The sequence below is a fragment of the Salvia miltiorrhiza genome, chromosome 1 (assembly GCF_028751815.1).
Source record: "Salvia miltiorrhiza cultivar Shanhuang (shh) chromosome 1, IMPLAD_Smil_shh, whole genome shotgun sequence".
In the NCBI taxonomy this organism is placed as follows: Eukaryota; Viridiplantae; Streptophyta; class Magnoliopsida; order Lamiales; family Lamiaceae; genus Salvia; species Salvia miltiorrhiza.
The window spans coordinates 34,164,341-34,176,968 of NC_080387.1; the positions used below are offsets into that span (position 1 = coordinate 34,164,341).

The window sequence follows — 12,628 nt, forward strand, 5'->3', positions numbered from 1 at the left end:
AAGAAGATGTTAAGTCTTAATGAGGCAACCCACAAGCCGCTCCTGCGCGGGATCATGGCTCCCATGATCGAAGCAGGCATTACCGTACAGGCCGGATTACCTGTAGCAGGGGATTCAAATACCCCTACCACAAGTTCTGAGGCTAAGGTGTCAAAACCGGATCCTCAAGAAGAAGATGTTGCTAAGGCTTCACCGCCCGAACCAACATGTCAACCCTCCACCTCTGGGGAAAAAGAGGGAGAGATCAGTCTTAGGCCATTGACGGGCAAATCTAAGATTGATACTAACATTATTGAAATTTCTCCTATTTGGCAGATGTACCAATCCAGGTGGGAGAAACTTAATACCAGAAAGGGATTTAATCCGAATTATTGTCGGGTTGATGTCAGAGGAAAATATCCTCGTATATGGATGACCACCAGAGCCAATCCTCAGGAGGTCAAGGAGTGGTATGAATTTGGGGCATTAGCCTCAGTTTATACCATATTGCCAGCATTTAGCGAGATCAAGGGTTCACCAAGGTGGATCCAAGAAACGGTCTATGATGCTTGGTCAAACAATCCGTCTCTTAATAGGGGAGACGTCCTGAAGTTATACTTTCTCAGTGCAGCTCCAGAACCAGCAGGCAAAGGGAATCATGAAGCTTTCCATTTCATCAAGCTTCGGAGACCCGACACGGAGGCCTTAAACAGAATTAAGGCACCAGATCACCAGATCTCCATTGTCACCACTTTTACGGAGGATCAAATCTCCACAAGACGTGCATGGGGACTATGGGTCTGTCTCACGGAGATGGACAAAGTAAAGTACCAATTCAAGTTCTCGCATAATGCAGGACTTGGATCTTTCTTGTTAAATTCTATGACAGGAAAAACCACGAACTTCGCAGAGAAGGCTTTCGAAGAAAAAAGGCAGACTCTCTGGAAGCAAAGAAATCCGTCACAAGTTCTGTAACATGGCTCATTTAGGCCATTGGGTAGATCATATCTGCACGGAGTGTCCGACGCAGAAGGAACCGGAGTTTGGCAAAGGCTTTTTTCCAAAGCCTAACAAGAAGAAATTTCGGTCTGACGAGTATGAGGAGCACAAAACTCTACATGGACGACTACCTCGGGCACCAAAAAAGTGAGATGCCCGACAAAGAAAAGGGAGTCATGTGACTCAAGACAGGAGGACCACCCACTAAAGGAGAAACGACGAAAGTGGGTGGATAATAATGCAGAACAACTGCCCACTGACCAAAGTGGGTAATTCTACAGGAGTTCCACTCATCAAAAGAAGACAAATGAAGGTGGAAAAGTTGCTGGCCCCTCACAACATTATCAGCTGGACAATGGAGTATGGGACCAGAAAAGCACCACTCACCGAAAGCAAGGCTGAGTGGAGGGAAAAGTAGCTGGACCTCACCAACCATTATCACAAAAGGATAAAGGAAGGTTCAACTCTATGTAAAGGCACTAACTCGTGTCGGCAATAATGGCCGACAAAAGTAGGTGGCTGTCACCATCCAAGTTAGCTGGCCACGAAGAAAGAATCCAAGGCCAACTACCGAGCAATTATAGAGGGACTCAAACCTCTATATAAACCCGAGCTCTGGAGAGAAGAGATCATCGAAAAATTCACAACCATTTCACACAACACTCTCTCTCTAGATAATTATCTTTGTAATTTTTTTAAATCTTGTTTTTCAAAGTTTTTTAATTCTAGTTTTAGTTTCTTTTTATTTTATGTATACAAGTATTAGCTACCAATTAGTAGCTAAACAAGTTAGTCTCCTCCCTTAAGGAGATTATTATGAAATAAATTAAGTATATTATAATTCCTCTTTTAAGGTTTTGTTTTGCCCAATATTCCGGTTGAGTAAAAATATTTTCTTTTCATTTATCAACAAAAATATTTGACGACGAAACACAGTGAAGGAGGAAGGTTGCAACCATCTCTTGCGAGTGCGTGGTTGGACGAGTGCCTGGAGGGCAGAAGGTCCGTAAAACGCGACGTGAACTGAATCCTGAAGGTGACCATTCGTCGAAAGGTATACTGTTGATTTATGTTTTGAATTATTTTGAAGTGTTACGGAAGCATGTTGGACCCTTTTTAATTGCATTATAATTTTGGATAATTTTGCCTTGAAAGGTAGCATGTTGGGTGTCCTTGTTGATGCTTAGTTGATGTGGGGGTCTTTTTTATAATTTGTCTGAATGTTGGGTAGATTTATAATTATCATGAAGATGAATGTGGGGAGAATGGACAACCTTGAAAGTATTTGATATTTTGTGGATTTTTTAAAGATGATGGGGAATATGAATTTTCTTCAAAGTTGGTGATATTCTATGCAATTATCCCAAAATTATTTATTAAAATAATTTTTTTTAGGTGCGAATACAAGCCCTTTGTACTAGTTAAAAAAAAGGTTACGAAGACAAAGGCAAAAAAAAAGGCGCCAAATTGTAGAAAAACTAATAATGTGGCGTAATGGATAGGGTGTGGGCGTTGGGTTTATTAGGTTGACTTTAATTTTCATCGATTGATGCTACTTTCTTCTACTTTTGATAATTTGAATTGTAGAAATCAATGAGGTACGGAATTTAGGTGACGGTCTAAAACTTGGAATAGTGTATTACTCCTTCTGTTTCATTAATCTTGACACGTTTGATTTCGACACGAGAATTAAGGAGTTGTTGATTAGTGTTTTAAATGTGTAATTAATAAAGTATAAAAGTGATAAAATAGGAGAGAGAATGTAATAAAAATGATAAAGTAGGAGAGAGAGAGATAATAATTATTACCTTATTTGGAAATGTGTCAAGATTCTTGGGACGGCAAAAAAAAATACATATCAAGATTCGTGGGACGGATGAAGTACTATGTTTTGGTGTCTGTCATCCACTTTTAGATCGATAATCACTAAATTAAATAATTTATAATCCCGACTCTTACCGTTCGAGGTATTATGTTTCAATTTTAGTTTGTCATTTAATTTTTGCTCTCGACTCTTACTTTTCGATATACTATGTGTCAATTTCAATTTCAATCGATCGCTCACCTTCTTTTGACTTGTGTTGAAGCACTATTGGTATGGATGAAGATATGTAATCGGCTTGATTGTCAATTAATTTATGCAGTAAATTTAAATATTTTGAAGAAATCTTGAATTGTGACCACAATTAAAGAAAAAAGAAAATCTATGGTCTCATTTGTCAATGTACACTATAGAGGATTTGGCAGCGAGAGACGACATAATCTTAGGAATATAAAATCAGTTATCAAAAGGATTATGAAAAGTATCAAGTATTGCCCATAACAATAAATGAAATGATATTATTCGTTTTCTTTTTATGTTTCTCTTTTCACAATTAGAACTTTAATTCCTGCAAATCTTTAATTTCTTTCTATTTTGTTATTTTTTAAGCTTGAAAATTCATCTAAACTGTATTGTCACTTATTTTTAAGTACCATCGGCACTTTTTGTAATCGATCATCGATCGATGGGAACCTCGAAGCTGTCTGGGGTAGGAGGAGGAGAACCCGAACCCCTGCATCTCTCTAGAAGACACCGTGGTAGAAGGAAGAACGATTAAAGAAATGAGAATTTCATTTTACTTAAAAAAAAAAAAATTGGATCATCATATTAATTTATCAATTTAACCAAATAGACTACAATTCTTACGCGAAAAATTTATATCCTTTTTCTTGTTTTTGGTTGCTATATTGAGTTACTGCTAATTTCGGCACATTAAGTACGCCTAATAAAATAGGTAACTATGTTGCATTTTATATGTTTAATTTAGTGAAGCATCGAAAATGACTGAAGACGAATCAGATTTGAATTTAATATGGAAAAGATTTGGTTTTTGCTTGATATATTGTGATTTGTCGACTTGTGTGGGTCCATGTGTGGTTTCACTTTTCAACATCCGCTACAGGCTCTGTCCCACTATTTTGTGTATACCATCGTGTACCATTATTAATTTATTTATTTTATAATTATTTTTTATAAAAATAAAATATATTATTATATTATAAATTCTAATTAATATTTATCACTAAAAATTGAAATTTTTATAAAATTATATACCCTAACTTTGAATTAATGAACCCAAATAATTAATTATTAATTCAAATAAATGTAAAAAAATAGGGTTATTAGCCTGTAAATACACGAACTTTTTATATTTTCTCAAATTTAACATGACTTTTATTTTTAGTCTACAAATACACGAACTTAGCATTTTTTCTGATTTTTGACATCGACAAGAAAAAATTCTAATTTACTATTAACGTGAAGGCCGATATACCATGTAATTCACTCTCTAATCAAAATAATGAATCAAATTACTCTATTCAAGTGCATATTTGGTAGTTCACGTCATGTATTTCGGCCTCCACCTCAACAATAAATAGAGTTTTTTCATGTCGACGTCAAAAATCAGAAAAAATTCTAAGTTCGTATATTTGTAGGCTAAAAACAAAGGTCATGTTAAATTTCAAAATGGACCCCTATTATTGGTTTGATATTTTTCATGTCGACGTCACCAGTGGATGCAAATAGTTGAGATTCGCGGAGAACACGCAACACCCCGAATTATTTAAATGGACCCCTATTATTGGTTTGATATTTTTCCTGAGAAGGAACGTCCGCTACTTCATCTTCTTGAATGTCGTTTAAGTTGATATCTCAAGATCCGCCGCGTTGAAGGAGTTGGATTCTTGAGAGAATGACGAAATGCCCATCGGAGAAAAAATTGGGATTCTCAACGAATTTGGTTGGTTGTTCCATCAATTTACAAATCACTATCCATTTTTTCAACAGGTAAATGAAATAAAGAAGTTGCAGAATAATGAAAAAGAAGAAGAAATGAAGGGAATGTATATTGTAATATAAATTTTTTTAAAAAAAGAAACTAATGGAAAAACAGTATAATAGCAGTTGTAGCATTAAAATCCAAATTTTCTATTTTTTTAAAGAGTTAATTGCATCAAAATACCTGATCTTTTTCCAAAATTTAGTTTTTTGACAAACTTTTTAATTGTAGCAAAAATTTTAGCTACGTTTCAATTTATTGCAATGTCCGTCCCGCGTATATTTTCGGCCAAATCCATGCTGAGGTGGACCTCCGTAAAGCTTAGGTGGCATGTCGTGCCGGGTAATGAAACATTGTCGTCTCAAATCCATTGCAATAAATTGAAACGTAGCTAAAATAAATTGGCCGGAAATGAATGGATTTGGCCGGAAATAATACGCGGGACGGACATTGCAATAAATTGAAACGTAGCTAAATTTTTTGCTACGATTAAAATTTTTGTCAAAAAACCAAATTTTGGGAAAAGGTCAGGTATTTTGATGCAATTAACCCTTTTTTAAAATATAGGACGCGCCATGTATAAAAACTTAACACGAAGGAAAGAATTGGGCCTCAAGCCCTTGCCCTTGGGTCCGGCAACGGCAGCCAGCTCGCTGGAAGCCAAGCGAACCGTGTGCGCTGCGCATGCACTTACAACTACAAGTAGTTACGGTTGGTAATAAATACAAATAGGACAATACTGCAAAATAAATTTTTTGTTGTTCAAACAGTACTGCAAATAATAAAAATTGAGATAAATATTCATTAAAACCCAATAAAAGTGAGTAATCAATATAACGTTTTCTTGTTCCATGGCTTTGTAACCTGTTGGATTCAAATAACGTCATGTTGGAATAGTGCAATATGAATTAAAACTCATCAAAAACCAGCCAATATTAGATAAGATCACATAATAATAATGTCATATATGTACACATTACCAGCTCACATATATTAAATAAACTTTACAATACGAAACATTGAAGGCTTACGCCGAATTTTAAATCAAGCTGTTTAGAACATGCGTATAAATATCGACGAAAATACACATATTTTTTCAAATAAGTAACCTCATAAAATATACATATGAAATTAATATTAATAATGATTGATTGGAGCCTGGAGGCAAGCAATTTCAATTTTTTAAAGATCAAACCGGCTGGCTTCAATCATATTAAGATTCAATTCGAGATTAGAGATAAAATTCTAATTTCACCTTGTATGAGTATGAAAAAATAAGTGTAATTGAAGACAAATTGAAGGCGTTGGTTGTGAGAAAGAAAAGGCAACAGCAACACATGATATGCACAGGAAACTTGAAAATTGTGATGCTACAATAAATTGGAGAAAAGGGTATGACTCATTGTATTGTACACATCTTTATTGATACCAACAACCTACTCATGCACTTGGGCCCTTCATTTACTGTGCTTTCAATAATCTCTTGCAATATTTATATCAACCCATTTGCTCTCATGTTTTCTCATTATACAAAACTTGTTCACTTATTCAAATGGCGATCATAACTCAAGTTTTTCTACTGGCATCCGTCCTCGTTTTGGCTCTCGTGAACGCGGAACATGAGCTCTACACGAGCCAAGTCCTCGAGGGATCGGTCAATTGCCTCGACTGCCCTCGAGGCTCTGATCTCTCAGGTTTATTTTAATATTTTTTCTATTTTACTTAGTTTATATGCTTCACTTGTGAATGGATTGTCTTTTTTTTTCTTCTTTTTTTTAGAGAAGTGGTAAAGTTGAGAGTGGTTGAAAATTCATTATAAGCATAAGTCTCGATCATGAGGCATATTAGTCGTAATTCCTATCATTATCCAAAAAAGTGCATACACAAAGACGGCCTTTAAAACGTTAACATATATCATAAACACACACACACACACACCAAATTGTGTTAACTAACGTTGTTAATTTCCCTTTTCTTAATTAGGACTTCAAGTTTTGGTGAAATGTGACAAAGTGAAGAAGCTGGCCATGGCCTACACCGAAGAAGACGGCAGCTTCACGACGGCGCTTCCATCAGACGGCGACGCGGCGGCGGCGGCGGCTCCCTCCAACTGCATGGCGAAGATCATGGGCGGGCCCCAGCAGTTATACATCTCGGGAAAGGATTCCGTCGTCAAAATTGCTAATGCCAAGGAAAAGGGTGCAGGCCATTTCACTACCTCCACACCTCTCACCTTCTACAAATCATGCCCTGCAAAGGGGAGGTGTGGTGGCAAAGACATGGGATTTGCTTCTTCCAAGACTGTCGATGTGCCTTTGCCAAGAGAGTGGGGCCTAGCACCATCTAGCTATTACGTCCCATTTATCCCCATAATCGGGATTCCTTAATTAATTATATTACTGTTTGTGATAATTAACAGGATAAACAAAGAAAAACATGTTTGTTTGTTATTTTTATATGTTTGATTAAGTGTTTGAGTCGGAGAAAGAAGAGTAAGACGAGTGTGTGTGTGTGTGTGTTATAGATATGAATAAGTTTGTTTCTTTGTATGTACGATGTTTGTAGCTACTTTTGTAAAGTGGTTTGCCCTAGTCTTCAATTTGTCTTCTCGAATTCTTTGTTGTGCAATCTTTCATGTTGTTTCTCGATATTGTTTTGTGACAACCTTAGTTGTAAAATGTGGCTGAATCACAAGTTTTTTAGAAATTAGTAAAATAAAATTTATATAGAAAAGAAATCATAAAATGTGAGTGCTATTTAAAATTTATTTAGTTAAAAGCATGCACACTGGGGTTCGACTGGCCGGCGTGAGGCCCCATGCACTGTCGCGTGAGGGGGGAGCTCGAGTTGGGTGCGGTGGGGATGAGATCCAGTGTCCCACAATTTTATGTGTGACACTGTGTCCCATTCTTATATTTTTTATTTTAAAAAAAAATTATAAAAATAAAATTTATTATGATACTATGAATTATATTTAATTTTTATTTAAAAAAATTAAAATTTTTAAAAAGTATATACATGACTTTGAATTTATTAACCTATTATTAACTAATAAAAGTGAAATTAAATTATAAAAAATAATTATATACCATAAATTGATGGAATAAACCCTAGTTAATAATCACAAAATTAAACTAAAGCATATAAAGTTGAAATTGAAGAAAAAATATATAAGAAAATAAATAAAATTGAAAGTGGGACACAAAGTGTGACATAAAATATGGTACACTGAATCTTATTCCAGGTGCGGAGAGGAGAGAGAAGGCGCGTTGGCCCCATGCGTGCACCAATTAAAAAAAAATCTAAAATTCAATTAACAATTCTTAATTTGATGCTTTTTTCCATTTTTTTAATTTAATATAATTTGATATATAAGAGTCGTTAGCTCATCAAACGGTCATCTTGAACATTTATTTTTTAATTTTCTTTATTTTCAATTTTTCTATATACACCTTATTCATTATACACTATAATTCTATTATTTCTCTCTTCATCTTCTATTATTCTTTATATTTTTATACCATACTTCATATTTTTTACATCTAAAAAAATGGACCGTAAATGGAAACCAACCAAATCAAGTGCTGTCGCCGGGGATCTCAAATTATTCTCCTGGTGCATTTTCGCCATTTCTCAAGAATCCAACGCTTTAGGATATCAATTTGAACAAAAATCAATTTGTTCAAGATGATGAAGTGGCCGAAATACCTGCCCTTCCAAAGACGATCAAGCAATGCAGCAGCTACACGCCAGCGGAGACCGAGCTTATTTTCCAACTGTGGGCCGAGGCGACTCTCAACGCCATCAATGGAGCTTATCAAAAGGCCCTCGTGTATTGGGGATAAATCACGAAGAAATACAATGATGAACGACCTCCCAACACTATTCCACGTGACAACAAGCAAATCAAATCGCACTTCCAGTGTGTCCAAAAGAACGTTGAGGTTTGGGAGGCCATCTACGAAAAATGCCAATGAAATTAGGGGAGCGGCATGACTGATGACCAAATCACTCAAGCGGCTGAAGAAATTTACCAAACCGAACTGGGGGGCCAATTCAGATATCCCGAGGCTTGGCGTATTCTCAACGAATTTCAAAGATTCGCAACTACCGACGACGAAGTCCAATTTTTGAAGCATTTGAAGGAGTCCGATGGGGTACACGACGACATCCACTGACCCGAGCAGCACGACGACGCATATAGGCCAAAAGGCAGCCAAGCAAGATAAGGGGAAGGGGAAACAAGTCGAGTCGTCGGTGAAAGGGAAAATGAAAAATACGTCAAGACCATGGATAGAGTAAATTCCATGAAAAAGTTTCTACCAAGCACAACGCGACCTTGTTGACTCCCAAATGATGAGTTAGGTCGAGAATGTACTCGACTACATTAACTTTTCACAACAATTTGGTTCCAAAAATTTTAAAAAGGCGATGGAATTTATAATTTTCTGTTTACTGTAATTTTATTTTATTTTAATTAATATAATTTTTTAAATTAATGTAAGGTTGTAATTTAATTTTAATGAAATTTTTATTGTTAAATTCAATTTTTAATTTAATCTACAATGCATTTAATTTAAAAAAAAGAAAATAGAAATGAGAAGTAGAGAATCTGATTTAAGAGCTCCCAATGTGGAGTAGAGACTCTCTAGAAGTGGGGACCACTTAAGACAGTCCCTTAAGAAGCTTTGGGTTTTGCATGCTCTAATACATTCATCCCAAGTTTAGGTTTAAAATAAAATAAAAATCAGATAGTACTAAATTCATATTTTTTACTACCCAATTCAGAATAGATGTGGCTGTCATTAGGGATGGTAATGAACCAAATCTTGCTATGCCAAAATTTAGGGTGGTCTATCCAATTAAGATTTTTAATTTTTTTTTTCAAAAGTCCACAGTTATCCAATTCACATTTTAAAAAAGGGTTAAGGTGCAAATCCACCCCTGAAGTGGAGGCTCCTAGAGCGTATACCCCCCATTCTTGACCTTGGTCCAAATACAATCCCATAGTCCATACAAAAGGTGCATTTAAACCCAGTGAGAAAACGACTGTTTCTCGCCGTTTACTTAATTTTTTTTATTATTCCCGAGTGGGACCCACCACCTACCATTTACACGGAATTCTTGATCTTATCGTCGTAACACTCGGCCCGCGATTTTCGGCCGACATACACACACCACGATTCCTTTCTTCCTGGCTCCGAAGCTAGCTATTGAGAGATGGCTTACATACAGATTAATTTGTTGAACACCCAAAGAAATCGAGAGTATATCGACCCCATCAGCCACAGCCTGATCTATCGCCGCTAGTATATCAGACGAGATGCCGCCGCCTCCGCCCCAGAGGGCCCTTCTAGACGGCCAGCCTAGTACGCAGGGCCACCCCTCTCGTAGTCCCAGGGGCGTAGCCGAAGAAGGAAGCGTCGTCTACGAAGTTTCCGGTGGCAATGGAGGAGACGTGGCTGTCGTGACCATCATCGTCCCTTGCAGTGTTGGGCAATGGAGTAGTGGAGTCCCCTACTCTCTGGCCTTCATTGAAGTATCTGGCTCCGATGATTTTCCTGTTGCATAACGATGAATTTAATTCTTCACCGCCGATGCAACTTCCCTTCTACCTTGCGGGAACCAGAGTTATACCGTGGTCCTTGAAGCTCGGGCTCTCCTGCTAGATTTCGATGTCGATCATTTTGATGATGACATCCTTACCATACTTAGAGGCAGACATAGCCCAGAAGCTGTGTTGAGGGACAGGAAGTCGGGAGTGTAGGTAGTGTCCGCGTAAACCGACACGAATCCTGGGACTTCTTTAGTGATTTCACTTTTATCTTTGGACAAGGACACATTGAATCCATTGAAAGTGTGGTCGTAAACGTAGAGAAGGTTTGGATCGGACTTGATGCTAACTCGCGTAAGTGGTAGGTGGTGGGTCCCACTCAGTACTAAAAAAAATACAAGTAAACGGCGAGAAACGGCCGTTTTCTTGCTGGGTTTAAATCCACCCTTTTTATTGACTCTGGGGGTGTATTTTGGCCAAGGTCGAGAATTGGGGATGAGAGGTATACGCCCTAGGGGCCTCCACTTTAGGGGTGGATCTGTACCTTAACCCTTTAAAAAATCTTTAAAAATCTGTTGATATTCAATTATGACTCTTAAATATCCATCGAAACATGGTGATATTGAAAATTTGTAGAATTTAAATATATCATGGACTTTATAGGATTCTTAATGCCATAATATAAATACAAAGCCCCTCCGGAAATCTCACCTCTACGTAAGAGATTTTGATATATTCTGTCTTTCTCTCTCCATCGGACGTGAACAAGAAATAGATACCAGGTATGTGAAAATTTTTAACTATTTTCCATTTTTTTTTTCTCTTGATTTTTTTTATTTCTTCTCTTGGATGTATTATGATCGCGTATAATATATAGAAGGGTTAAGGAGCAGATGCACCCCTGAAGTAGAGGTCCCTAGAACTTATACCCCCCATTCTCGATCTTAGATCAAATACATCCCCATAGTCCAAAAAAAAAGATGCATTTAAACTCAGGCCTCTAACGGACGCTAAGCGGCCGTTAGAGGCCTGGGTTTAATTGTACCCTTTTTTTGGACTATGGGGATGTATTTGATCCAAGGTCGAGAATGGGGGGAGGGGGGTATACACTCTAGGGACCTCTACTTCAGGGGTGCATCTGCACCTTAACCTTTTTTTCTTTTTCTTTTTTTTTTTAAATTCTGGAATGGAGCCCAGCTATATGTCGTTATCAGTAGCTTTTCCACCGGAATTCAACGACTCGATCGTCTGAGGAATCATGCTGGAAAATTTGTTGTGGTACAAGTAAACCACACTTAAATTCTTGAGCAAGAACAATCCGCGTGGGATTTCTCCTCTCATTTCAATCACAGACAAATTCAAATGCTGAAGGCTCGACAGATTCGCGAAGCTCTGCGCGCCGATCACATTCTCCTCGTCATCCAGAGATACTCCAGCTTCGTCAAATTCCCAATTTCAGCAGTATTTTCACCGGCGAGAGGTAGTCATTGTAAGCTAGCCGTTGACTCACGAGATTCGATAATTTGGAAATCTCCTTGCGGTAACTACCGTTGAATAAATTCATGATGTGAAGATTCAGAGTGATCAGCTCGTCCAATTCACTGATGGCGGGAAGGATATCTCCGGCGAAGTTGTTACCGCTGAGGTCGAGGTATCGAAACTGTTTCAGCTAAATTTTCCCTTCGAACAGATTTCGCGACAGGACTAGATACCAAAGATTTGAGCAATTCAATTTTTTTTTTGGAAAATCTTCTAATAAATTATTGTGGGAAAGGTCGAGAATGGTTAGATTCCAGAGGAAGGAGATGGATTCTGGAACGATGCCGTTGAGATCGTAGCCACTGAGCATGATTCCGGTGACAGCGTCGCCGCAGCACTGGATTTCTGGCCAGTCGCAGGGAGATGAGCTGGAGAAGCTGATGGTGAAGACATATGGGTGGGCCCCATTCCAGAATTAAAAAATTAAAGTTAAGGACGCTTAACGACATTAAAGGTCTGGGTTTAATTGCACCCTTTTTCGGGACTATAGGGAGGTATTTGATCCAAGGTCGAGAATGAGGGGGTATACGCTCTAGGGTCCTATACTTCAGGGGTGCATCTGCACCTTAACCCTATATAGAAAAGCCGACTAGAGTTATATGAGGTTTCTAGACTGAAGCAAGATAAATTATTAAGATTGTCGGGATTTCTCACATCCATTGCTTATATGCCCGAATACCACTTTTTTTTTCTTTTTTTTTAAGTTTATTATTATGTAGTAAAATCTTACTAC

General features: G+C 37.5%; 1 protein-coding gene across 1 annotated transcript; it reads left to right on the forward strand.

Moving 5' to 3' along the window:
* The first annotated feature begins 6,234 nt into the window (after window positions 1-6,234).
* On the forward strand, window positions 6,235-7,415 carry LOC131021717 (uncharacterized). Its single transcript, XM_057951003.1, has 2 exons — window positions 6,235-6,496; window positions 6,786-7,415. Exons 1-2 carry the CDS (start codon window positions 6,355-6,357, stop codon window positions 7,187-7,189), a joined length of 546 nt encoding a protein of 181 aa, XP_057806986.1. The 5' UTR covers window positions 6,235-6,354; the 3' UTR covers window positions 7,190-7,415.
* Window positions 7,416-12,628: the final 5,213 nt, after the last annotated feature.

What these genes read in the sequence shown, in the direction of transcription:
- LOC131021717 (XM_057951003.1), top strand. Translation starts at nt 6,355, where the DNA reads ATGGCGATCATAACTCAAGTTTTTCTACTGGCATCCGTCCTCGTTTTG. An exon ending in TCGAGGCTCTGATCTCTCAG is followed by an intron (nt 6,497 to 6,785) that starts GTTTATTTTAAT and finishes TTTCTTAATTAG; the next exon opens with GACTTCAAGTTTTGGTGAAA.